The sequence below is a fragment of the Zophobas morio genome, unplaced genomic scaffold (assembly GCF_036711695.1).
Source record: "Zophobas morio isolate AGI-343-1 ecotype UQ-CSIRO unplaced genomic scaffold, CSIRO_AGI_Zmor_V1 ptg000044l, whole genome shotgun sequence".
NCBI classification, from domain to species: Eukaryota; Metazoa; Arthropoda; class Insecta; order Coleoptera; family Tenebrionidae; genus Zophobas; species Zophobas morio.
The window spans coordinates 124,538-152,260 of record NW_026972149.1 but is presented as its reverse complement, the minus strand read 5'-3'; the positions used below and the strand labels follow the sequence as shown (position 1 = coordinate 152,260).

At 33.3% G+C, this 27,723-nt stretch overlaps 3 protein-coding genes across 9 annotated transcripts; 1 reads left to right on the top strand and 2 right to left on the bottom strand.

Annotated features, from left to right (window-relative positions):
* Positions 1-376: 376 nt before the first annotated feature.
* LOC135141470 (arrestin domain-containing protein 3-like) lies at positions 377-10,319 on the bottom strand. Of its 3 annotated transcripts, none has more exons than XM_064072593.1 (6): positions 10,242-10,319; positions 5,319-5,453; positions 5,116-5,268; positions 4,844-5,061; positions 2,205-2,976; positions 377-1,759 (listed from the first exon to the last, which is right to left on the bottom strand). In XM_064072593.1, the coding sequence occupies exons 2-6, from the start codon at positions 5,425-5,427 to the stop codon at positions 1,701-1,703; spliced, it is 1,311 nt and encodes a 436-aa protein (XP_063928663.1). In that variant the 5' UTR covers positions 5,428-5,453; positions 10,242-10,319; the 3' UTR covers positions 377-1,700. The 3 variants fall into 3 exon arrangements, with proteins under 3 accessions (XP_063928663.1, XP_063928662.1, XP_063928664.1); XM_064072592.1 differs by lacking the exon at positions 10,242-10,319 and adding an exon at positions 5,674-6,394; XM_064072594.1 differs by lacking the exon at positions 10,242-10,319 and adding an exon at positions 5,584-5,663.
* A 108-nt stretch (positions 10,320-10,427) lies between these two features.
* On the top strand, positions 10,428-21,300 carry LOC135141468 (mucin-2-like). Of its 5 annotated transcripts, none has more exons than XM_064072586.1 (11): positions 10,428-10,518; positions 14,802-14,937; positions 14,994-15,168; positions 16,211-16,373; positions 16,626-16,752; positions 16,810-16,990; positions 17,183-17,212; positions 18,073-18,726; positions 18,801-19,002; positions 19,204-19,254; positions 19,571-21,300. In XM_064072586.1, the coding sequence occupies exons 1-11, from the start codon at positions 10,512-10,514 to the stop codon at positions 21,109-21,111; spliced, it is 3,267 nt and encodes a 1,088-aa protein (XP_063928656.1). In that variant the 5' UTR covers positions 10,428-10,511; the 3' UTR covers positions 21,112-21,300. The 5 variants fall into 5 exon arrangements, with proteins under 5 accessions (XP_063928656.1, XP_063928655.1, XP_063928657.1 ...); XM_064072585.1 differs by having other exon boundaries at positions 19,568-21,300; XM_064072587.1 differs by lacking the exon at positions 17,183-17,212 and having other exon boundaries at positions 19,568-21,300.
* Positions 21,301-21,418: 118 nt separating this feature from the next.
* On the bottom strand, positions 21,419-27,357 carry LOC135141469 (U2 snRNP-associated SURP motif-containing protein). The gene is made up of 15 exons (XM_064072591.1): positions 27,192-27,357; positions 27,026-27,142; positions 26,879-26,975; positions 26,642-26,831; positions 26,433-26,592; positions 25,869-26,377; positions 25,702-25,817; positions 25,532-25,643; positions 23,461-23,703; positions 23,217-23,403; positions 23,001-23,166; positions 22,705-22,930; positions 22,380-22,649; positions 22,142-22,204; positions 21,419-22,046 (listed from the first exon to the last, which is right to left on the bottom strand). Exons 1-15 carry the CDS (start codon positions 27,207-27,209, stop codon positions 21,704-21,706), a joined length of 2,817 nt encoding a protein of 938 aa, XP_063928661.1. The 5' UTR covers positions 27,210-27,357; the 3' UTR covers positions 21,419-21,703.
* Between the last annotated feature and the right edge of the window lie 366 nt (positions 27,358-27,723).

The window sequence follows — 27,723 nt, the reverse complement described above, 5'->3', positions numbered from 1 at the left end:
TGGGACAACATAAAAGCAACAAATCGCCTGACGGAGTCGATTACAATACTTCCTTAACTTTGGCTCGGGAAGTGAAAATGAAAATAGGGCACTTTCAGGCTTAAATTTTGAAAAATCACTTAATTTCTTATCTAAATTGAGTTTTAAACTGTTGTCGTGAAAAGAAGAGAAATCCAGATTCGCTACTTTAATATGATGTCGACGAGATGTCTACTTTTAATTTGAATAGTGATTTACCGTGCTTAAAGCAACACATTTGTAATTGAAGTGATTTGTGTTTTTCTATTTTTCAGCATGGTTAAAGGCAATGTAAGTAAAAATAAAAGCATTTTTAAATTTTATTCGTGTAAAAACCGGCATATAAAACTCTGGCATGCAAAACTATAACTTCTTTAATTAAGAGCGTTTGATAAGACACTTTCATAAACAATATATTACGTAATACATGTAAATACTTATCCATAAATAAGTGATGTATTCTTTTCATATAAAACAATTATCAGATGGCATATAAATTCAAACCACACTTTTAATGTGGCTATTAATATTATCGTTACATAATTTTGGGTATCATAAAATACAATAACATAAAAATGAAACTCTTATAACAATGCAGAATAAACAAGCCTCAAATTAATACAAATATTTATCTGACAACAGAAACATATCAAACTAAGATTAATTTTATAGACATACACTTTTTAAGTTTACACCCTACTGGATTAAAATCATTTCGTAATTAAAATTGAATGACAGTTTTCCCTTTTAGTTGTTTCTAAGTATTCACCGTGCTGTGTGTATAAATGAGAAAAATCATAAGGTTGAAGATAATTCTAAGACAAAATTATTTTGAGGCAACCCTTTATCACAGGCAGTCACCAGGTGATAACTAAACCTCATTTAACTCTTTTGTAAATTTATCAGAATGACCTGTCATTATTAGTGGCAATGTAAAATGCAGGTTTGTGTAATTTTACACAATGTTAAAAACTAGTCAATATTTGTTTAATACATCCCGTTTGGTTGGCACCTGGTACAAAATGTCATGCAAACACTAAAAATAATAACAAAAATAGTTCTTATCTATAAAAAGGCAAGTGCACTTCTCACACAATTATCTTAAGCGGAAATATAATGCGCTGCTGTAAAATGTAAAAATTTTAAAAACAGTAACGCAGCAGTCGTGAAAACAACGAACAGTTATTCATTATTCTAAAACTCCTTTATAATGTACATTCATAATCGACAATTACAACAAAATACGATAGCATAAACAATATTACAGGGAAATAAAAACATATTTCTAAAGCAACATGATTGAATATTAGTAGTAGTAATAAAAAAAAAAAAACAATATCTAGTTAAGAGTAGGTATACCTACTGACAGTTTAGACATACAAAAATACAGACTGTATTTTCTAATGCTTAACATATGCGAGGTGTAAAACTGGCTTACATTACATACAATTACAAATTTTTTAATAAACCGTAAATAATAATTTGAATAATATATAAAAAGTGTTAAATCATAACTAATGTTGTGCCAAGTATATCAGTGTTTGTTACTATATAAAATCATGTGGATCAAAATAACATACCACAATGTTATGGCCAATAATTGCATAAGAATAATTCATATTCAAATACAAGTTATTTTTATGCAAATATTTGTATATATTAATATATCGTTTTAAATATCTTCACTGTGGAGGATATGGGGCGGAAGGATTTTGCTGTATTTGACTGTACGAAGGAGGTGCTGAAAACAATAATGTAATGTTAAATTGTTCCGACGTGAAAACAACATAGTGTAAAACATAATCAGCAGGTGATTTATATTGAATTATTTCCTCATAAAGAAATGTGTACATGAATGAATAATGAGCATAGAGTGTTATATACATTTCTCACATTTGGTGTACGATATTTTTTGTACGATGATAAATTTGTTGTATTTTGAATGACTGTAATACCTCTTTCAAGTGATAAAAAAATCGTGTATGCTACATTTCTAAATCAATCGCAGGTATACAATGAACAGACTTCTTAATACTCACTTTGTAAAATAGAAATCAATTTTAGTATTAGTACAAAACGTATAATGTTTACGTTGTTGTATTAAAATTATTATCAGATCAACGATACCAAACAAGTGAGTTAACGGCAAATCAGTACCAATAAAAATAATGTGTTTGCCTACTTACGTAATTCTGACACGAAACCGGCCACTCCTGAAGTTCCACCACTAGCTGCTTCTCGTGCCTTAGGATTATCCTCCATTGGTGCACTGGCAATGGAGGAACTAGGAGCGGAAGGTGGACCAAGAGGAGAGATTGGTTTTTTATCAAAATCATTTGTTGGATATGGTGGTAACCCACCATGTACGTAAGCGTTGGGCGAAGGTGGATATACGCCACCACCAGGTGCTGGTGGATACACGACACCAGGTGCCGGTGGATACGCTGGAGTAGGGTATGCTGCAGCAGCAGAATTAACGGCGCTATCACCTGTTCCGTAATTACCACACTGAATATGACCTATCTTAATATCCCATGCATTAATATCCAAATCCATAGTACAAGAAGGCATCTCAGCAGAAACTTCCAACTCATAACTAACTTTGAATAATTCACATTTTGTAAAATTTGGTACATCTATGTATCCAGGAATTTGTAGTTCGAGATTATAAGTGTATTCGCCATGGGCACCAACACCATGCTCACTGAATGAAACAAGATTTTCCTCGTCCGTTTTTGATTCATGTTTAGGACTAGTTACTTTGTACGTCGTTGTTTTGACTAATTTTACTTTCACTTTTTCGACGTTCGAATTTGATAAATTACAGATGCTTATTTTAAATGGAATAGTTTCGCCTGGTACAAAAGCAGTCTTCGGCAATTCTACTTCCATTGTTATGTTACCACCTTTGCAACACCAGCAACATACCGTTTTTTCATCCGAGTACGTGCTGACATCCTAAAATTATTCATACACAACAGAACCACAAACTGTTTGTATCCAAGATATAAATTAAGAACAAATTTAATGTATATACCCAAACTATGTAAGTACTTTTAAGTTTAAACGAGAAAAGTATTTTTTTTTTAGAAAACATTAAGAGTTGGTAAATTTACAGACACAAGAATTGAAGCCATTCTGAAATGAAGTACAAAATACATTTACCGCGAAATGTGGAATTTCTTTTATTATCATACCGGTTATTACGAATTATATCGAATTTTTTTGGTGTTTAAGACTAAATATTTACAAATTTTGAAGTTGTACCAATTTCTTTTTTTCATGATATATATTTTCATTAATTTGTACACCTAATTTTGTGACTCTGGTACTAATATATTATATCGAAATTTAATTTTCCTTAAAATATACCACAAAGGTGTTGTTAAAAAAAACCTGTGTTGATACAAAGTGCCAAAAATGTATCTTATGTATTGCATACACCAACCTAAGTTTTTCACTCTAAGCTAAAACAATGGAGTTCACTTGAATTAATTTCAATATCTCAAGTCAAAATATATTCATATTTGCGAAAACACTAAGAACACTTATACATATACCTTACACGGGTTACAGGGTGTATATATATATATACATACTCGTTTTAGCAATCTAATACAATTAAGGAGTAAATTATTTTATCATTTTCTCTCGCAATAATAAGGTGGTCACCAAATTAAATGATGAAATTATAAAATGCCATAAAACTGACTGTCACATAAAATCAACGAACGATTGAACACAGCGATGACAAGAATTTCACTCCCCGCATTTTTTTTTTTTTTCATATAAATGACATTTCAATGGTGTACTTTTTCTCTTTATAGTTAGATCATAATTACTGTTAAGCGGAAATAAGTGAGACCTCGTGGATTAATCCCCACTACATGCACTTCATAGGCGTCTGAAAGACAGCAACATGTTCGGTTCGGTTGCACGGTTCTGTGAATTAATGGTGGTAGTCAAAAACTTATTTCCGCCTATCTTTAGTCATAATACATGAATAATTCCAATAAAATTGACACATTTTTGTAAATATATTACTAAAAAATTATACATACTTATATTTTAAAGTGTTCTCTTATAGTTCAACTGTTACAGCAAAATCTCGAAGTGTAGATAAGTGTGATCGCGTTGATGTGTAATAAATTTTCCGAGTTTACTTTACCACCTGTTGTAGATTTTATATAGTCATGTTCCTAAATCATCATCACGAAACTAACACAAAAACAATTTAATTTCAGACAATGAACTCAAATCTTGGATCAGTTTGTATTTCTAACTGACAGTTGTAATATTGATAACTGAATGTTTACAACTACTAGGAAAACTGACAATCAAGTTGCCAAATTTTACTTATAGTAGCTATCAGAACGATTGGCAAATTAACAAAAATGGAATTTAAGACTGTCATATGTAATGTCAAGTGATAAGACAAGATCAATATTGACTGATTGCAACTATAACGTTGGTGATCCCTAGTGGCATGAATGGCATCATGGTACAGATTTTGCGTAGATATAAAATAAAGTTAGAATTCTAATTAAATACAAACCAGTAAATAATGTTTTAAAATTATAGCAGCATTTTTTTAATATTTTATATCTATTTTTAGGGCAGGTAATGGTTACACTCACACGTTCTTCTTGTAGGATATCAAGTACAAACAGCTTATTTACTTTGATGTCACAATAAACTAATTGTCACTTTACCCTCCCCCACCTACAATATTGACATCTCACCAAAACATAATCATAAATTCAGAATGAAGTTATCATCCCAATGGAGACTGATTTCAAAACAATAATTTATACTAATACAATACCTGGAGGTCTCGGGACATATGATTAAAGTCGATTGGTGCCTGGACAATAAAAATAAACTCATCTTCATAATCAGTTCTCATTGGTCTGTCCACAATTGCTTTAATCTTATATGAAATATGACCATGTGGTCCTTTAAAAGTAGAAGGAATATCATGAGACAAATTAACTGAAAATGGATATACATGTCGACCTCTGCTCAACTCTGTAGTTCCTGAGGCTGAAATGGAGGCAGTGGTTTACACTGTGTAACAAAAAAGTGATTTATAAATACTTGAACCATGTAACATTTGTTCAATGAATAATACAGTATTGTCACCAGTTAAATGTATGGTTCTTGTTTTGGTTTTATCATCACTCGGATCAGTGTAGGATTCTGTTCCATGCCAACTGTTATGTTCTTTACATTTTACACGAATCTTGATGCCTAGAATTAACACACATGTATAAAAATATTAGTTACTTTAGTAAACCTACCTCGGACGGTAACTTCATCATCAAAGTAACATTCCAAACGTCCTCGAATTTCAGAACCAGGGTAATACACACCACTATAGTTTTCTAAATAAATTTTAACTTGCGACATTTCGGCGACCCAGTGCGTCTCCTAACCTAAAAACTTTGTTGATGTTCAACAACGTTAACTGCGTGTCACACTAATTGCTTATAGAAGTTGGAAGTTGGTAATTTCACTTTATTTAATGAGTAAAGACCTTTACAACTAGTCGCATACTTTAAATACCTAGACATCACATTATGTCATAAGTCATAGTCGCCATGTGCTGCAGACCAGACAAGAACAGACAACATTAGTACAATAATATGTGCTTACTTGCAGTAATGATGACGACACTGAGAGAAGTATAGAAAAATAACAAAAATTGGTTGGCCTATGGATAGAAGTAAATTGCACAATTTTTATTTTTATTTTTATTTTTCCAATGGAGAACTACACACTAAATTAATAACATTGTTTTTGTCATGTTTTTTGTGTGGCCAAAGACCGACACCGAAGAATTCGCCGTTCCCTACCAGAGGCGTCCGAACGATCACAAAATATTATCCAAAAGTTATAAATGTAATGAAAATTTCAATTAGTTTCCCTTACAATCGTATGACAAAAGAAACGGTACACACACATTAACTTGCTTTATCCATATATTTTTCTTTTTGTACTGCAAAATTGTACATAAAAATTTGTCAACGCCACTGGCCCGGAGGGTTGCGGCATCACGTGACGTGTACGACCTTGAGTGCATAGCACGTGCTCAGCACATAAACAACAATACCATAAATATCTACCATAACGTCCATAACATATGCGATATGTAACTATTACAAACTGTTGTGTAGGGTATCTAGAAAAATAGTGGTTTTACGATTTTCACATCAATCTCCCACTTGTCAACGAACAAGTTAAACCCTACCACCGTGAACCACTCCTAAGCCAATAAACTTGACAGTCGTAAGACAGGCAAGTAAGAAGACTCTGTACAGGATCGTACTTAGCGCCAAATGTAGACGTGATTAGTCAACGTCGAGATAGAATTAATTATTTTTTTTTTAATGAAATGGCCAAAGACAATGTGCACACCGTTTTACGTCTTCCTCCATATTACTCGCATTACTCAATCGAACTTTTTAAAATTGGTCGAAGGTCGATGGTTGCTTTGACAGAACTTCCCTCGCTCCTGAAGTACACAAAGCTGCCTCAGGCGTCTATTAACTTCCACAAATCTTTACGACGGCTTAACCACCCACCGTTGTAAACTACTTGAATTTAACAGAAGTGTTAACGTGCAGTGCAATCATTATCCAAACATAAAAAACACGCACTTATCATTAGATATTATATTACATTATATTAATAAAGTTACCAAATTTTTATTATCATTTTCGCACAACTAACGAAAGAATATTTCAGTATTCTATTACATAAACACTCATATTCTTAAAAATTAAACGTCACTATTATCGTCCTCCAATCTTATCTGGCACTAAAATTTTCAATACGGTCCGTCTCAGCTAACCCTCTCCCAGCCATCTGAGCTGGACTGCGACAAGTTTACAAGGGTCTTTAGTTAAGCCACAGGTTAAGCCCTCATAAAAATTAGTGGAAATCCATACACGCCTGAGGCAGACTCCGCACAAGGGTGTTGGTTCACCTATACAATGAAAGCATTTTTGAAAAATTATAAAATTTGATTTTGCGAATTTATTTTTTATGAAAACCCTTATAAGTTAAAGTAAACATATGCATGTATTTAATATTAAAGTAAATGTAAAAAAGAATTTCAAATGAGTTTTTACTTTACAAAATTTTGTGATGCCGTCATTAACATTTTTGTAAGGATACGTATGTCAGCTTGAATTGATGTAGTGTAATAATAATAATAATAATAGTATTCTATTCCCAAATTTTCGGGAAAATGGAATGAGCCGTTCCTGATTTAATCATTAAACTAAATTGACTTCTTCATTAATTTTTTGAGCCACCTGTAAAAACATATTTAAAAAATATGGATATGATGGGAAGTCACAAGTAAAGACTCAACATATTTTCAACAGGATTCATTTGGCAAAATTTTACGGTGACGTCATCAATTTTTGGGGGGGAATAAGCAAATATATTTTGATTAAAAATTTACCATGCTTATGATAACTTTGAAACAGCTGCAAGATTTCAAAACATTAGGTTTTGGAGATTAAATTGCAAAATACTGTGATATGATTTTGACTTCTTTTTCAAAAATCTGAATGTTGTGGATAAAAACTCAACACGGGTTCATAAACTACAAGTATAGAACTATATTATTTTATACACTTTAAGACTCATTTGCTATGTACAGTTTTGAGGTGCGGTCATCACATTATTAATGGGGATGATTAGCCAAATTTTGGTTAGGGTTTTACCATCTATTCCTAATATACACGCAAAATTTTACAACAATCAGTCCAGTAATTTCGGAGATTATCTGTCTAATAGAAATTGACATGAACACAGACAGATAACAGACGGAAACGGGAGATCACTTTTTTCTTACCCTAGGGATCATGAAACGTCCAGAAAATATGGACCCGATTACCTTACGCTCAGGAAGTAAAAATTCGTGTACGATTTATTTTTGAAACAAGAAGCATGAAAATAAAACACATCTCAAGCAAAGAAACAAATTATAATTTATAATAAAAATTACCCCAGAAATCGAAACAGCTGCCTTTTAAAAAGTTAAAGTTTTAAAAGTTATTCAAGTCGCAACAGCTTCTTCTACACTACAACTGTCAGTTAAAACATGCACTAACTTTTAGGTAATTCCATATGCAACGAGTGTGATAAAATAACGAAGATTTTTTTTTTCCAAATTGACACTGAAAAGCGAAAACAACAGGTAGACTGTAGGTCACAGTGCAACATATTATTTGTATAAAAACTGTTACAGCATGCTGACTGATTGATTGGTGACAAAAAAATCATTTGCTTGTCATGGGTGTGACACGTATGATTTTTCAAACAAAACCGCATTTCGAGATATGTCTGTATTCTTTTTTGAGATCGCGTCATCAATTTTTTTTTAAGAAATAGAATTCTCTTAATGTTCTGCTTCCTGTTAGTTGCTGTGTGGAAATATTAAAACAAGGCTAGTCAGTACCTACTCATTATTAAAATTTCAAAGAAGTCCACTGGTCAGGGTATAACATTAGTTGTACAATTTCACTATGGAAATTTCATTTTCAGTTCACGAATGTAAGCTGAATGTTTGTTTTATCGACACTTCATGACGCCGCCTGTACGAAAAAATAGATATCGTGTTTCGTTCTTCTGTCGTTGTCGTCTGCCTGTCTGCCTGTCGGTATTTTTTTTTATTTTACTGATAATCTCTGAAAATACTGTATCAACAGTTTAATTAATTTTATATTTATGTTACGAACGATATTCCTAATTTTGGTCAGCGTTTTACCATCTACACCATCCTTGTTGAGTTTTTGCCATAGACGTCTAGATTTTTGGAAAAAAAAATCAAAATTGTACAACAGGATATGACTAAAGTGAAACGAAGCGAATGTTTAATGTTTACAAAATTAAGTTCGTATAAAATACCAGGGGCGGCTGGTGCCGGGTGGCACAAGAGGACGTGCCCCCCCAAAATTACAACGTCTACAAACACTCTGGAGATAGCAAAATAGTACTTAATTTTTAATATTTAAAAAATTATCCGGAAATTTGTGTCGTGATTATCAAAACTAATTTTTTATCTCGCTCCACTTGTATAAAATGTATCAAAACTTACATCCACTTACATCTAAAGATGTGTGTCTTGGATTGCTGATAAAAACCGAGTTTGAGTTCGAATCATGGCTGATTTAAACGTTTTGTTTACACCGTTGTCATGGAAACCACACGTCCTAGTCATATCATTCAATGGAACTGCGGTTCCTTCTGACAGCGCGGGTTTTAATTTTCATGCTGCGCGAGATAGACGTAAAACAGGTATGATAAATATTCTTAGATAACCTTCTCGGTAATACGGACATTCGGAAACAACTAAACACGGCCTATATTAATAATATTCGGGCACCTAATGCAAAGGTCGACAAAACTCGCCATATATTACGCCAATTGATAATATGCATAAAATTTTGTGGAGTGTTTGAACTTGCTTTATCTGGACATGACGAAAGTAGGAAACCACAAGATCCAGGTATGTTTGGAGTTCTGATGGATTTTACGGGTGAATTTGACTCTGCATTTTCAGATCATTTGAAAGAAGCAACGGTTTTTAAAGGAACGTCTAAAACTGTCCAAAATGAACTTTTAGATGCCATCAATGTAAAATTTTGAACGGGTATGTGGACAAATCGCTTTTTACTTTTCTTGAATGTATTTTTGTATTTATTTCCGTCACACAATTTCGTCTATTACTTGGTAATAACAACCTGTTTTATATCTTCATATTTAACTCATCAATCAAATTGTGTCCCCCCATTTCAAAAGGTCACGAGGCGCCACTGTAAAATACGTAGGAGAGATGCTTCATTAAAAAAATATTTAATGACTGAGAATTGAATTTAATCGATTAATCATTGCATAATAAAGTTTAAACATTGTTCTTAATCGGGCGTTAACGTTAATAATTTTGAAACGTGATTAACGTTATCTGAAACGCAGACGCAGTCAGTGTTCGCGTGCCGACGTGCAAAAAATTGCAACGTTGTCAACCTGTGTTGTCAACAGCCGGTGCCGATATTTCTAAGTTTGACAGTCTCAGCCTTTTTTTGGAAAAAAATTGGTTGAACGTTCTGATCACTTTATTACAGAAATTTGGTGGAGTGTTTGATGGTTAAAAATAGGAAATTTAGCTTGTGGGTTAATTAATGAATGAATATTGAATAATCACCTACCGCCACAAGTATAAAAACTACATGTGGATTTGCACTATCAGATTAACTGATCGTATTGTGGTGCTAAAAATTCTCAGGGATAGAGCCGCTGGCGTTGAGGATTGGTTATTATTGCTTTCGCCGACGCGACGTAGCATGCTCAAGGTTTTAGACACTCTGCGGCGTTCGTATCGTATTATTTCGCTGCCGGCATTCGGCAGTAGTTGAATAAATAGTGCTAAACTTGGATAGTGACCAGATAAATTTTGCATATCTTGTGCAGTTGGAGTCATGGGAGGTACGTAATTTTTCTACATTTTTTTGTGGTTATCTCTCGTCTCTGCCAATCCATCGACCTTTAGGTTAGGTTGATAGTACCAAAAAAAAAAAAAACCTATAAATATACACCTAGACCAAAGGCAAAAGAAAGTAACAGGAATAATTATGATGGCATCTCCGCATCTAGATAAATATGCTTCGAATTAAGAACTATCAATTAGTTACGGATTTATTACTATTTAACATACTGATAAAAGAGTTAGGTTTTTGTCTTATTCCAGCTAAAAAAAGTTTTGTTAAGCTATTAATAAACGCGTACGTACCTAATAAAATTTAATTAGTAAATATCTGCAATATACGCCTTTGGATCAAATTGTCGCAAAAATAGGTTTTTGGTATGAGTAACTCCGGCTGCAGGGGGAATTGAAACACATGTTCCTATTATTCAAGCGCGGCTATTCTTGTATAACTTAAAACACACGTACATATACTTACAATTATTGTGTTCAGTGTATTTTAAACTTCTTTAAAAAAATCTGTTATCGCCAAGCGAATGCCACATCGGTTAAAGTAACTTATTTCTACGAATACCAGTATCTTGTGGTCTGGTGAACTTCCATTTTTAAATTAAAACGTTCAACGTAGGACATTGGTAACAGTATTATAAATTAGTCGAATCCCTAAAAAATTTAACAACTGCCACATTCAGAGATTTTACCATGCTACTTGACGTGTTTTTATTACAATATATTACTTATCTCACATCGCAAATACATAACTAAAGCTTGGTACATCCAGTAATTTGAACCAAATTTCTAGCAAATTAGACGAAATATCTTTGAGTTAATTTTTTACGACACCTATTACTAAATTTTTCTCAAAAGATCAAAGAACATCACATCAGGATGTTTTTTTTTTGTGTTTAAATAATTTTTTGAGGCGACGTCGGCAACAATTTCAATGGTATTGAAAACACAAATAGAATATTAGAGTTACCAGTTTTTAATCAATGTACAACATATATGCAGACGGTAACGATAAACTTATGTATTCGTGTTAAAAGGCGTGAAATATCAAGAGAACATGAAATTTGGTTGGTTTGTGTTATAATGACCCATTACAATACCTCTAGTTTATCACACGGGAAGTAAAAATAAATACACTACTGTTTTCAAAAGTGCGTAGTTATGAAAACGATATCAAAATATGAAACATCTGATTTATTGCAGGAAGTTTTCACCAGCATGTTATTATTGGCCAATTCTGTTGCTAAATTTGTATTGGCAACTTTAGGTATAGTATCCTCGTACTAATCTTTAATTTGTCTGGCAATTTTCCAAATTCTAGTGATGTATTATTAAAATGCAACATTGTGTAGGCTACCATCCGAAACATTATATCCCATACACTTTTTTGGTCAAAGTATGTAGGTGTCGCATTGAAAATGTATTTCTGGGTTAGAGGAAACTGTTTACATAAATATATGTTCTGTGTGTTTAAAAATGTATTAAAAGAAATTTCTAAGGAGTATCGAATTTAATTTATTCTGAAATACAGGAATTTTTTACTATTTTTACTTCTAACAAGCCGAGTGAAACGTATGTATCGCATTGATTTGTGGTTTTCTTTATCTTAAAAATGAAAGTATAGAAGGAAAACAAATATATTACTTGGATAAACAAATCGTTCTCTTATGCAAAAACAATAGTATCTGTCTGGAGTTAAAAGTGCTGACGGTTAGGTGGTAAAAACGAAAAAATAATATTTGGTAGGCAGTGTATTCTTCAAAATTCTTTTGATAATTTTTACTTCCCTCTTACACATTTATGATATTTTCAGTATCCACCACTTTTGTTTCAAATCAATGGTTTCTGTACGACTATACAAACAGTTTGAGTGTAAATGCTCATTTTATTTTTGTATGAGTATGTTTTTCTTCGAAAGCATCAAAACATTTTAAGTTTCTTTTGGCGGAAAACTTATACTTTTACTTTGCTATTTGCTACCATTAGTCACAAATCTCCCAAAGTAGCTATTGAGCTAATAATAAGTATAAGGTCCGTTTATAAACTTGGGTCGTGATGACATTTCAAACTTGTGCAGAACTTTCATGGGTATAATTGTTAACACTTCAGTCCCTCAATCCACCCTCAGTTATTATTTTTAATCAATGTCCAAAGTGGTACCCAAGTATTTAATTATTATGCCCACACTTGCGGGTATTTTGCAGTTAATCGTAGAATCGGAAAGTTTTCAATTGTCCCACGACGTTTAAAGTTTTTTTTTTGTGCCATTTTGTATTTTGACAGGTTGCATAGATCTTAAAAAATGAACAAGAATGAAAATCGTAAAAATATATTTCATTGTCAACGTTACTAAAACTTTAGTGTAGTGTCGACATGTAAACCTAACGTATTAAAAATAATTTATGCTTTATGAATGCGAAAAAAAAATAGTTGTGTAAAAATGATAACGAAAGTTGGAATTCTTTGTATTTAGAGTCCAAATTTCTTTCAGTATAATTTATTCATTGATGACTAAAAAATGTAACAATATGTCTTTAACGCGTAAAACTATATATTATTTGTTTATTGATATTTTGTGCTGTTTCTCGTGACTAAAAATTGCAGTCACTATTGCATTATCTTATTACGTTCGTTGATAAGCAAGTTTTTGTATAAATATTTTTGTTACTCTGTTATGTGGTTAACGATAAACCATAATAGTTTATCTAATGTTGTCACAATTTTCGGTCAGTAGTCTATAAAAAGAAAATATTTCAAATATTTCTTTAGTCATTTTATAAAAGCCTCGTTGTTTCTGTTGAATTAAAAAAGCATTAAAACATGCAGAAATAGGTTGGGATAAGTGAACTTCTTAAAAATACGGTAAATTTAGATTAAATTAGACTTGAATTCATCATTTAGTGACATTCATGTGACATCTTTGTAATCATTGTCGATAGTACACTATAAGTTATGTTATAATAGCAGAATGCTGTCTCTTCAGTTTGTGAGGTTTTTTTTATCAAACATAGATTTCGATGTGGCTTACAAAGTTACCTCTAAAGTTTACTTTATATGGAAAAGTTACGCAGAAAACAAGTCTAATATTTTTTCACTATTTTCCTCACGAATGAAAAACCTAAAGAAATAACGTTCTAAGAAGTGAGCTGTTACTAATATCTTGTGTTGCAAATACTGATAATAATCATTGGCCTTAACAAAAATTCAACAAGATACGAGTGACGTATGTGTTTAACATTCAATGCCATTTACATTGATAATATAATAAAAATAAGTAACTGAATATTTAACCTTGTTTTCATTTAGATTGACCAAAATTTTCTATATGGTGGCTATTTTTTGTAATCTACAACCGAAAAATTATAAGCGTTTTATGTTGAAATGAAATGCTGATAAGCAGCATAAAAATATATCAGTTATTTTCAGTTGCATTTTTCTCTGGTTTAGTCTTAATTATTTTTGCTGTAAACATTATATTACAAACTGTAAACTTAAGAAAAGATACGATTTCTAAAAAATAGATGACGTCATAACTTTAACGTAAGACGATGTATAAATCCGATGACAAAGTAAACTTTTGATGAATTTGCCGTGTGACTTTAGATCTGTCTTTATTTGGTAAATACGTTAATTATGTGATGTAGGGTACTGAACTTGTGACTTATTTATTTTACACTTTAATCTTTGAGTAGGTAATCGGTGGAGATGATAGTTGACCCGTTTATAAAAGTCGATCCTCTTTTAATGGATAAAAAAGAACCATCATTCTACCGGAAAAACAAAACACGAAGAAGCCGACAGTTGTAATTTTATTACTTCCACTTCCAATACCAAAATATTTTTTAGCGAAGGAAGCATTGCCAGTTTTATCGAATTTATGTTAGTTTTTACCAGCAAATATTGCATCATGGCTGTTGAAATCGGTTATTGTATGTTTTGCAAATAAGAATAGATTTTTAAAGAAAGGTCTCTACTGTGTTATCTTCACGTGAATTAATACGAGCAGATAGTTATAAACGTGCGTGGAGTTATTCTCTTTATTTTTGACGCCCATTTAAGTTTTCTCGTTGCTTATATTTAGCCACTAGCGAATGCCGTAGGTGCAGCAGATGGAAACTACACGAACATTACTTGGCAGAATCTATTTTCTGAAATTTCATAGGAAAAGTTTTACCCAGATGTCATAAATCTATTTTGGATGTTTTTGGCGTTTTCAAAATTCGCTTAACATTTGGTCATAACGCATGGTAGTATGATTTTTTTTTGTTTTTTTCAGGTTATGCGTGGGTTACGTTGGCGACTAACGATTCCTATTCGTTAGGAGCTTTGGTTTTGGCCAATTCCCTAAAACAACTAGGAACAAGCCATCAGTTGGTAGTTCTTGTAACTCCCGGAGTTACAAATGCTATGAGGTAGATTTGTTGATTATATATTTGGGATGATAACTTTGTCTCTTCTTTATTTTTAGACAAAAGTTATCAGCGACTTTTAATGTCGTCCAAGAAGTAAATATTTTAGATTCAAAAGATGAAACAAACCTGCGACTGTTAAAAAGACCTGAATTAGGTGTAACATTCACTAAATTACACTGCTGGCGTCTTACACAGTTCGACAAGTGTGTATTTTTGGATGCAGACACATTGGTATGTCTCATATGTATTTATACGACTCTATAGTCGCACTCTTGTTTACATCTATTTCTACTCTTTTGCCTATGAATGATATTAATGCTGTTGAATAAGATGTAACATTTAAAAAATCCAATGCTAGAAAAGTCAAATTGAGGTCGAAAATTTTGGCTGCTTTATCTAAAATAAAATATTTTTAATAGTTTTGTTTACATTGAGAAAACTAAATTGTTTTCATTTTTCGTATGCGATAAAATCGAAAGATTAAACTAGTATCATCAGTATCATTAAAAAGCAGATTTCTTGATTTTTGACTTTTGACCTTTTGTTATATTAAAGTAGCCAAAAAGACCACAAAATTGTAGAGAATGTTTTAGTCGCTAGTATAGAACGATTGTGAGCTAACTAAAATACATGCGCTTATAAGCACAAGAAATATTTTCACATAACCGAATTGTGTTTATATTAACTTAAATATCCTCTTTCATTCACCGCTGTAGTTATTTTTAAGTTCTGAACTTTGGTCTTTTGGCATTAATCCTTTCTGTTTGCTAATGGCTTCGTGTTTTTTTTTATTTGAAAAAGTTTTCATGTTGTTGTGTAATTTTTGTGTTCACAATTTAGTATTCCACTGTATTTGTCGTATTTAACACCCAAAATAATAATATATAACAAGTATATAGTTCAAGGTTTAGTAGTTTTACGTTATCGTGTTATTAATGTAATTGAATTCGTGGAGGTTTGATGATTATTTTAAAGTAACACCGATTTCTGTTACTTATCTGCAAGAAAAAAAACTAATGTGGACACAAAATGTTAAGCTATCATTTAATGTAATATTTTGTATAATATTTTATATATTATCGATGAATGGTCATTTTTTAATTAGGTCATATCTTTTTAAATGTATGTTTTTTTTTTTTAAGTTATTATATTGCTAACAAAAAGAGGGATATATGATGAGAGTTATCGTGGTGATATAAAATTAAAATTAACGAGCAAAAGCACAATTTTTATGTAATTAAATCAAAGGTCCTATTATTAATTAAAATTGTAGGTATTACGTAATTGTGATGAGTTGTTTGATAGAGAAGAATTGTCTGCTGCTCCAGATGTGGGTTGGCCAGATTGTTTTAATTCTGGAGTATTTGTATATCGCCCATCTAATGAAACATACGAAAAGTTGGTGCAATTCGCCCTAGAAAAAGGAAGTTTCGATGGTATGCTTTGCATGATAATTTAACTATACCTGGTTTGTTTTGATAAGTTGGTTTCTAAAAACTTTGACCAATAGTTCAAAAATACAATTGGATTTCTATGCGAATTAATAACATTCTTCGACTAAGAGTTTGTATTTTAAGTAATTATCTTATTTGAAATTATACATATGCATATCACCTTGTGGGAATAAACGAGGTATAGTTGGTGTAACGGAGCTTAATCTGGTAGTTTGTAATTAAAAACTTTACTAGGTGGAGATCAAGGGCTTCTTAACTTATACTTCTCAGATTGGGCCACCAAAGATATTAGCAAACACTTACCGTTCATTTATAATATGTGTTCGACAGCGTGTTATTCTTATTTACCGGCTTTTAAACAGTAAGTGTAACCGTTAGTTACTCTTTACAACTAAATAAAGGTTAATTTGTACAACAGATTTGGTGTCGATGCAAAAATTATTCATTTCATTGGCTCTTCTAAACCTTGGCTACAATATTTTAATACCGAAACTAGAAAAGTTCAACCTTCTTCTGATGTAAAGCATTTGGAAGGTATTCTTCAACACTGGTGGAACATATTCTGCTCTTTAATTCATCCACAATTGACCACAGAAATGGTAAGTTGGAAGTCATATTGTGGGTTTTAGTAAAGATAAAGTTGCTAAAATAAAGTATCTCTAAACACTTAAATGTATGTTTCAGATTACATTGCGTCTTATATTTTACATTAGTGGGGGGGGGATACTTTATTTTTGCTGAGAGGTGGTTCACAATGTTTCAATAAATAAAGTAGTTTGAAATTTCGCAAGCCTAATGAAGGTAGATGTGATGAATGTAAGGTGAGTTATTTTTTTGAATTTTAATGTGTTAACAAACACATACCTGAATTGTCCATCAGAATATGCACGAAAATAAGTATGCTTTATACACCATTTATGGAATAGTTATATAAAGCGTTATATAATTTAATTTAGTAAATTCAAATTTTATGTTGGTAATATTTTGTGTTCAAAACGGTGTATTTAAAGTCACTAATATCCAACTTTAATGGGCTTAGATTTTAAGTTTAATTATGTGGTTGGAGGCGGTCACAAGTCAGTTGTGTCGTGTATTGCATTCGATACTCGAAAACGAGCGCTAAATGATATTTTCAAAAACATGTTATATCGGTGTATACCGATGTGGTGATCTCTGAATTAATTCACGATGTTCTTTAATTACATTATGGTTCATCGCAACAACAAATTTTTTGAGATACCGAGCGACTATGTGTGATTTTTTTTTTTCACGTTGGGAACATATTTATGTCAAATTTTATACACTATACACTAAGTCAGTAGCGACTCTTCACGTTTGTTATGCACCTTCATGCCAAAATTGCGAACTGTGAACTGACATGGTACCAATAATTCAGAACTGTCAACAGAAAAATTTGTTTCAATCATTAATAGTCACTCGGTACTATAATAAATAATGTTCGATTTTGAATAACGTTGAAAACAGAACGTGCAGTATGTGTCTTACTGACGATGTAGTTGCTGGCTGAGTTGCATGAGGCAGATAAACTTGCTTTTGTATTTTGAGTTTTAATTGGCATTAGTACTTTGCATGTTTATAAATAATATCTAGATAATTTGATGATGTGTTAATACTCAAAGTTGAATAAGTATTTTTTTTTTGCATGCTTGTGTTTGCTCAGGCTCGAAGCAGTTCAGATGTTACGCACACTAGTTTGTCCTCTTGCACTTCTCAGAATTACGATAAACCCCAAATAAGCACCAAAAATATAGTTTGGGATCCTTGGGAGGAATACGATCAAAAGCAATCCCAGATCCTTCCTCAAGAATATTCTTTTCCTGAAGAAATAAGAGTCCCGTTTAATCCAGTCCACAAAATACAAGAAACACACATTTTTCGTCCATCAAATCTAACATCGCAGCCTTTTTTTAATTCACAGCTTTCACAAATAAAGCCTATTGAATCTCACAATACAAATGCATATGATAGGGATGAACGTCCCCAATCTCCGATCCAGAATGTATTTCAAAAATCGAAATCGTCTTCCTTTCAAAACAACAAATCTCTAAACTCCTTACAACAGTCTCATTTACCAGTAGAAATTCCTACGAAAGTTGTAACTTCACCTCCGGAAATTGTGCAAAACTATGCACCCCCAACTTCTTCAGATCCTATTTATTCCTGTCAAGATGCACAACTGCAATCTCAGCTTTTGATATGTGTACCTAATCCTGCCTCACCAACTCCTCATGTGCATTCAAACGAAAGCGAAGCTGCCGCTACTGTTTATAAAGAGCCTACATTGCACGTGGCCCCTTGTGAAGACGAATCTAGTGTAAGTATTATCTTAAATTGTCCATCTAGAGAAACATTTATAAAGACAACGCTAATTGAATATATTTTTCACAGAGTGGACTCGCTGGTGCTTTTGCCCAACTAACTTTAGGTGCGCCCAGAACAGCCGAACAATGTGCTCTTGATGATCACTTGCGACGACAAGGATGGGAAGTTGGTAATATCGACTATATGGGAAGGGATTCCTTTGATAATATTTGGAGTAAAATTTGTGAAACTCTATCTGCTGGATTACCTTCAGCGCCAAAAACTACAGGTGTGGCTTAAAACTGAATAATAAGAAAAATCATTATGGGATTTTTATAATAATCTGCATGTTATTTTTTAGAAAAAAATGTGTATTTTATTTTTTATGAGGCGATAATGAATTTTGCTTGTGTTATGTTTTCGTCGCCGTTTTAGCTTAATCACTTTTTTATATTTAAAATTCATGTTTAGTTAATATTTGTAAATTTAGATGCAACACCATCTCCGACTGTACGAGAATCAGAGAAAAGTGCCAGTGAAGGTCAGTTGAATGTTAAAACGGCTGTAGCGCATAAGAAGATAACAACGCTTGTTAAAACATAGGAGCGTACAAATATGCAACTGTAATTGTTTTGAAGGAGTGTACATTTTCATTAATTTCATTAATAAATATTGCAGCTTTCGCAGTTTAATTTATACGCAGGCGAACCATTAACACAAATTCTATTAACCCGTACTAATAAAATACGAAGGTTTGTTTTGATTTTGGATTATTTATTACTGTAATAATTTCTAACTTACTAACTGATCTGATCTTACCTTATTAAAAAAAAATACAATAAATTTAAATTTAGCAGAAGCTCAACCGTCACCTCAGACGACATCTTTTCAAGATTCCACATCTGCAGCACCTATCTCTCAAAGTATTCCTTTAGAATCTCAAATTATTTCGGAAAGTAAAGCTTCCCCAGAGACTCCGGTAAAGACGCCTGGTGCTTCAGAAGGAAGCTTTGCACTTGTAACCCCAGAAAGTGGGGACTTACAGTGTCCATTGAGAGTTGCTGAACAACCAAAAGAAATTGCTGAAGTTGTTCAACAAGTTGCTGCCACTGAACCGCCAGTAGCTCCCGTACTTAAGACTGCAGAAGAGAAAATCGCATCACCACAAGAAGGACAGGCTTCTGTAAGCCCTCCTACAGCTCCTACAATTCAACCTTCTGTCGAAGCTGCTCCTACATCTCAAACTTCTGGTGAAACTGTTACAAGTTCTACGCCTGCAGAAAGTCCTTTATCTTCTCAACCTTCCAGTGAACTTCCCCCTGCGTCATCACCTTCCGTTGAAACTCCCGCAACACTGCAACCTTCAGGTGAAACTCCTACAGCGCCGCAACCTTCAAGTGAAATTTCTACGACACCCCAACTTTCTGGTGAAACTCCTCTAACGCTTCAGACTTCCAGTGAAGTTCTTTCAACGTCTCAATCTCTCGCTGAAGCTCCTACACTCTCTCAACCTTCTATTGAAACTCCACCTTCTCCTGGTGTACCTCAACTACCAGAAGTTGCACCTCAGCAACCAGAAGTCGCACCTCAACAACCAGAAGTTGCACCTCAACAACCAGAAGTTGCACCTCAACAACCAGAAGTTGCGCCTCAACAACCAGAAGTTGTACCTCAACTTTCAGAAGTTGTACCTTCTCAACCTGTTGCTGAAACTGCTCTAATTTCTCCGCCTGCCACGGAAGCTCCCGCTCCTTCCAAACTATCAAAAGAAGTTCTCTCTCCCATTGCACAACCTACCACAGAATGTACCCCTATCTCCAAACCGCCAACGGAAGTTGAAACTCCCCCTTCTTCTCAAGCTGATACCGAAGGTCTTCCTTCTCCTAAAGCTGTCACTGGAGCTTCCAAATCTGAAGTTCCATCTACTCAACCTTCTACTGAAATCCCACCCATTTCGCCACTTTCCACTCAAGTTCCTCCCAGTACTAAATCTACAGCGGAAATTGTGAAACCTCCTATTGAAGCTTTATCGTCTCAACCTTCAGCCGATACTGCGCTTTCTCAACCGTCTACTGAAACGCCTTCTACGACTAAACCAAAACAGCCTTCTATCGAGTCTCCTTCCACCGTTACGGAAACTCCCGCAGCTGAAACTTCTGCCCCCGAACCTTCGGTTGTAGTTCCTCCAACCTCCAAACCTGCACCGTCTGCTGAAGTTTCAACGCCTTCAAAAGTGGACAGCCCACCCTCCGACACAGATAAATCTAAATCTGTGACCGAGCAGTCGAAAGCGGCGCCCAAACCGAAGCCGGAATCTACAAGTGCAGCTTCTTCTGTATCGCCTACTCCTCCTCCTCGCAAAACAGGAGGCGGTGGAAAGAAGAAGTCAAAAAAATAATTGCACTATTTTGGTACCAACGCGTCCTGTGCTTTAGAGCTTTTCACTGTAAGTTTGCATTGCAAATTAACGAAATAGTTTGAAGCAAACTCGATAATGTTTATTTTGTATTATTTATTTATCATGATTTCGATTGTTGATTTATACTTTTTTCTTGGTGTTGTTTGGTAATAAATCATTTTGTCAGCATTAATTTTTTATTTCTGTCTTATCTCATTATAAGTGAGCCATGATTTATAGGCAGCTCTTAGCTGTAATGAGGATTTTCTGGGAATATTCTATACGAGAAAGAAGTGAGTGCTATAAATTGACCAAATAAAAAAATACGCTTTATTACAACATTATACAGGTTCATGAGCATACATTAATTCGTAAAACCGTTAAATATAATGAAATCAAAATATAGCTAATTTTCGGCTGATGTAAACTTCATGTGAAATTGTCAACTCATCTGACTTATTCAATATACGTAAAACCGTTAAACATAATGGAATCAGAAGGTAATAAAAATAGGTAAAATTTCAGCTGATTAAACTTAATGATCCTAAAGTGTTAAAACCGTTTTATTTGGTGATGGCGCTTCTGAGTGGCATTAATATTTATGTTTATGTCGATGTTTTCGTGACGGTTCTGGGGAGTGATATCTCGATCTGTATGGCGACGTGCTTCCACGACGACTTCTAGGTGAAGGTGTTCTACGACTTCGAGGGGAAGAAGACTTACGACTACTTTTTGTACGTGTTGGGGAGGGCGATCGTCTTTTGGTCACACGCGTAGGTGAACCATATTTACCGTTGGATGAACTAAGCGGTGACAAGGAATCTTTGGATTTGCGGGATCGGGATGAAAATGGTGACTGGCGTCGAATATGAGGAGGACTGGGAGGGCTGGGTCCTCTGTAACTTTTCTTTCTTGCTGGTGAACGACTTTTCGACCTAAATATGCACATAGCAAAAGATATATCTGATTAAATAACAGTTCGTTGGAAAGGTATTTGAGAATAAAATAATGGTTGCAATACGTTTGTTACCTGTGCTTTGACGTAGACCCACTCGACGAGCTGCGCGACACTTTTTTTGACTTTCTAGATTTACTACAATGAGTAATGTTTTGTTATATATAACCACACAGTAGCGTTTCCTATTAAATGTTATGTAATGTCCGACTTTAATTTTTCAACAAAAAAACAATAGAGAGTATGATTGAATTGTTGAAATACCAAAGTTTGTACATTTAATAAGAAACCAAAAACACGGTACGATTCTTACATTTCTTTGTAATAAACTTCGTCGTCTGAACTACCTCCATCTTTTCTCTCTGATTTATCGTAATCTTTCTTGTGTTTTTCACTTTTCATATCTTTGTCTTTTCGTTCTTTCTCACTTCTTTTTAACAATTTTCGTCTATAATGTTCCACTTGTTGGGGAAGGGTCCAGCCAGTCTTTAAAGCTCTTTGTCCTGATTCTAGTTCATCTTGATACTGAACAGCTTTTACTTCAATTTCCCTTAATTTTATGCGTCTTTCTTCTGTTAAATTCCTACATAACACAATGTTTTATTACAAAATTCAATGTCAAACGTATCAGGTCTAACCTGGAATCTGTATAATCATTGGAATCTTGATTCTCATTTGAAGAACCATCTTGACTAGGGTCCGCACTACTACCCAAAAGATCCCACTTACTGGTAGTCATTGCCTGTGCTTCTACTTGCTCGGGATCAATGGTTTCCCATTTTGACATTATAAACCCAGACAGTGGTCCTACAGTTTTTTTTGTTGACACCACAACGTCGCTAGGGTCATCAACAATTTCCTTTCCTTTGAAGGAAAAAAAAAAAAACAAAAAAAAAAACAGTGAAAGTGTTCATATGCATGGTCGTCTAAATACCATCAATGTCTTCAGCAGCAATTGTTGTATTTTTGTACCGCTTCATTGCACTTTTAAGAAGTGTAGCTCCATCCATTGGAACATCGTCGTCTGTTTCGGCCTGATCTTGTAAAGGATCACCATCTATATCTATATTGCTTTCGGCAACCGATTCTTCTTTAACTTCCTGTTTAAATAAATGAAATAAATTAGAATAAAAAAACTATAAAACATTACTTGTTCTCTGATGCCTAAAAAGATTGTCCGTAATTTATTTACGTAGTCTTTATGATAAATAGAATCATCCAAAGCTTGTAAAATCCTTAAAACCCGTAATTTGCAGCCTTCAGCTTGCAGTCTTCCTTCTAATTTATCATAAGCTTTCTTAACTTCTACCATTATGTCAACGAGTTTTGATTCGAACCTAAACAGTGCGCGTATGTACTGAAATTCCAGTCAAAAAAATGTCCACATAACTTACGCTTTCCTGTAAAATGACGCATTGTTTACTTTCACTCCACAATTATGTAGAATATCAGACACTAAATATAGTCTTGCTATTTTTTTCGTAATTAGGGTGGAGCTATTTGATAAAGATTCTGTAATACAATCGACCACTTCTTCTGCGGCGTCACTGTGTTCTATACAGAAAACCATAGCTTCTCCTATTTTACTTCTTTCAGGAGTTAAACCACGGATTAGATCTTCGAGTCGATCGCGTTGCCTAAAAAATATCAACATTATATATTAATTTAATAGTACAATGTAACGCTAATCATGACACAAGTGCGTTCCCACGAGAAATTAGATGACCCATTCTAAAGCCAATCGGTAAGATTTTTGTGATATTTTTCAATAAGTTTGAAGGTGACGTTATTAATTTTCTTATGGGCATGTATAACTAAATTTTAAAGGATGTGCTGTATTTCCCCTGACTCATTTTATATTTTACCGTTTTACCAAAAGCTCTTCTCAGAATAATTCCCGTAATGCAAAACAAAAAATAGAGGTGTATTATAAACCGCACATAGAGGAATGCTAGATTTTCGACGAAGTTTACAAAAAAAAAGTAGCCAGCATCTTAATATATTTACGATAATCTTAAATCTAAACTTTTAAAGTAATTCATACAGTATTATCAGTTATGTTGATAAAATCTCAACAGACAAGCTGTGAAACGCCAAAAAACGCAATGTTAAATATTTATCAAAACTACTCTCTTATTCGGGAAATAAAAAAGGCATGGAAAAGTTGTACTAACTGTGATCTTTCAACCAATAACGAAATGTACTTAAAATAATACACCACTGAAATAACGGAAAATTGCATTACCATTATATAAAATTATTGATAATAAATAAATATATTTTTCTGCATTATTTACATGATTAACTTTTTGGGATACGTATGCATATAAATCGTGTAAGGATAGTATTATCCTATATAAATATATTAATACTGACATTTATACTGCATAATTAATTGAGACGGTATTATGTTCTCAAAATTGCAGAGAAATTAGGTAAATATTTCCTGAGTTAGTTAATAAAATACATTGATTCATAATCAATTATGTAATATTCTGATAGCATCTAGGAAATCATACTCCTTATGAACAAAAAAAAAAAAAAAAAAACATGTTCCTGAATTAGGCATATAACAATATATGCTAGTTTTAAATTTACAAATGCGAAACGTGTACTTATTACATTCTTTTGATAATCATCACAAAACTACAAGTATCCTCAGAAAGAATGTGTGAATTGTGCGAGTAATAAATTAAAATCTGTAATAAATCATCATGTTTCTAGATTAAAGATCGACTTGTCTCTTTTCTCTGCGATTCACGATATTAGAATTTGAGTAAAGTAGTGTGTAGTAAATTGCGTGCACGAATTAATTTTTCAAATTTCAAACTTCAAAATAGTTGCATTATACCTATACCAAATTACTGATCTTCTCAGGTGGGATTTTTTAAAAATAATTTTGTAAAATATGCTTCTCTATAGAATTGTTGTGGATTAGAACAATTTCAGGAAACATAGTAATGTGTTTATTTTGACTAACAAAGTAGTCTTCCTTGTTTTTAACTGTTTTGAACGCTTCCAGTTTCTGGAGTTTTGTATGAGGTTGTCCCAAACATTTTCAATTTGTTGTTTTCAAGTACTCATAACTGAAATTAGTAGTTGTACAAATAAAAATGACTATTGTTTGATCTCTTAATGAACGCATTATTTAGTATAATGTAAGATAAATAACGAGAACAACAATAGTATCGCCTGTGTCACTGGTACAATTTTCAAGCAACAAAAGTTCGGTTCGTTTTTTGATTTTCAAAACTCATTGTTTTGTTGCTTCACGTCATCAGTTTCACTACTTCTAATTCCAAGGAGGCGTCTTGTTTCCCAACGTCACTTTCAACGTTGACAATTGAAATTCTTTTAATACTTGTACAACCTGAATTTAACGAGAGAGAGAGAGAAACAAGAGCACATTAATCTCAAACATCTATTGACGTTATACCAATATTTATTACTGAAAAAAATACATACGTGTTGGAAAGGGACCCTTTGGTATTTTCTTTTCCTTCATCATCATTCACTAATTCGTCTGGCATTCCCGCGGTATATGAATTCATAAGGGGTGGTTTCCAAATTGAACCATCTATAACAATAGACAAAAATTACGCAATAACATCAAATATATAAGTATGAATACTTACTTTTGAAAAGCCTAAATTCCTTTGTACTCCACTCTTTCTGTGAATCTCCGTGCATAATGGAATATAATTTCCACCTATAGTAGATGTGGGCTGGGCTTTGATTTTCAAAAAGAAACCTATTTATAAAAAAAAATAATAATATGTAATGTCAAATTTGAAGTTCTTACCTATAATTTGGATTGTGTATTTCCCTATTCATAATCATAGCTTCCAACATTGGTCCTTCCCTTACAACAAACTCCACCATTCTGTGAATAAGCATCAACAAATTTCGATCTGTGGGAATGACGACCTTAACCACACTCCTAGACAAAATATCAGTAAGTTCTTCAGCAGATTTGGGTAAGATATCTTTATCTTTAGCACAGGGTTGCGCATTGAATGGTAAACCTGATGGAGGTGGAGGGAATGACAATTCTAGAAGCGCTGGAGGTATATAAATTGGATGTGGAGGAATTATAACTGACTTTCCCCAGCCTAACTTCATTTCATATCCTAAAATTTCTTTTCCATTTAGATTTCTCAACGCTCTTTCACCATCTTTTCGACTCATGTATGCCACAAACCCGCAGTTACGACCACGAGCCTTTTCTTCGTCAGAGCGCGGCCACATGATTTTTATACTAGCGAGTGGACCATAGCGCCCAAATATTTCCATCAATTGCTGTTCCGTAATCTATGAATACGACACACATTTTAATATGTAAACATTTTGTCAAACTTTTTTCTACCTTTGGATTGAGATTTCCAAGATACAAATTTGTTGTTGTTGGATCGCCGTTATCAAAAGAACCCAAATCCCCGCTTCGTAAAAACATATCCAATTCTGATTCCATTGGTGTGCGAATGACACCCTTATACTTGTGCCGCTCCTCACGTTCTTCTTGAATCCTACAACAAAGAAAATTAGTTGAAATACTCAGACTTTTTAAAAACTCACTGTCTTAATTCTTCTTTAAAAGCTTCGAGGTTGCTCTTTGTATGTTGTTTCTTTTTTCCTAACCGCTCTGGCTTTTTATCAGAAATAAGTTTTGCATAAAATTGGGCCTTTTCTGTAGGTGCTGCGATCTCAGCTGAGGGAATACGAGACTGTGGCTTATACAGTTTACCTTTATCTTTCGTATCTTCCTCTATAAACCTAAATTTAGCAACTTTTAATTCCCTAAAAAACCCTTACTTCTAGCTCCTGCATCGTACGTTCCTGCTTTTACCCAGACCTTGCTTGAACTACTAATTGGGGACTCTTGAAATGTAGCCACAAATTCTTCAAAGACCTGAAAGTTGTTAGTTAAGAGGTTATGTGAAATGAAATGAAGTATTTTACATGAGCTGCGGCTCTTTCTTCCTCTTTTTTCCGTTGTTCCTCTAACTCCTTCTTGGATAAAGATCGTTTTCCCATCGTTCCGATGGAGAAAGCTTTTAATTTTTGCTCAGGAATATTCTACAAAGGAGAAAACTTCATCGAAATGGTTTCTATAGATTGTTGTTACCTTAATTTTGTCGCCCATGTTTTATTTGGTTGTATAATTTTTAATAAAGTTTTATATGTGCTATGCTTCTAAAGACATTGTAAGCATTTAATAATTAAAAGGTAGTAAACACTTATGCGTGTTTAATAATAACGAGTGAATTAGGATTAGATGCACGTTTAGGGTATTTATTTTCCCGTTTCCCCTAACAAATAGTTGACATTTGTCAATGAATGTTTTGAATGGTGGCGTAATTTAATATTTTGTCATTTTAAATACAATATTTTGAAGGATCAAACATAAACAAGAGAATACTACAAAAGTCAAGGTGTGTGGTTAAAAATTTTGATTCACATATATTTCTAAAAAATGTTTTTGTTTTTGAAGCCCAACAGAGTCCACTTACGTGTTGGAATGTATTTTCAAGTAATTTTATTTAACATGTTTTTAAACTTTTTGATAGGGACATATACCTACATCAATTTTATGGTGTTCCAAAAGTTTCAGCGAAGTTTTATTTATATATGTGACGTACTTTCTATGGTTATAATCA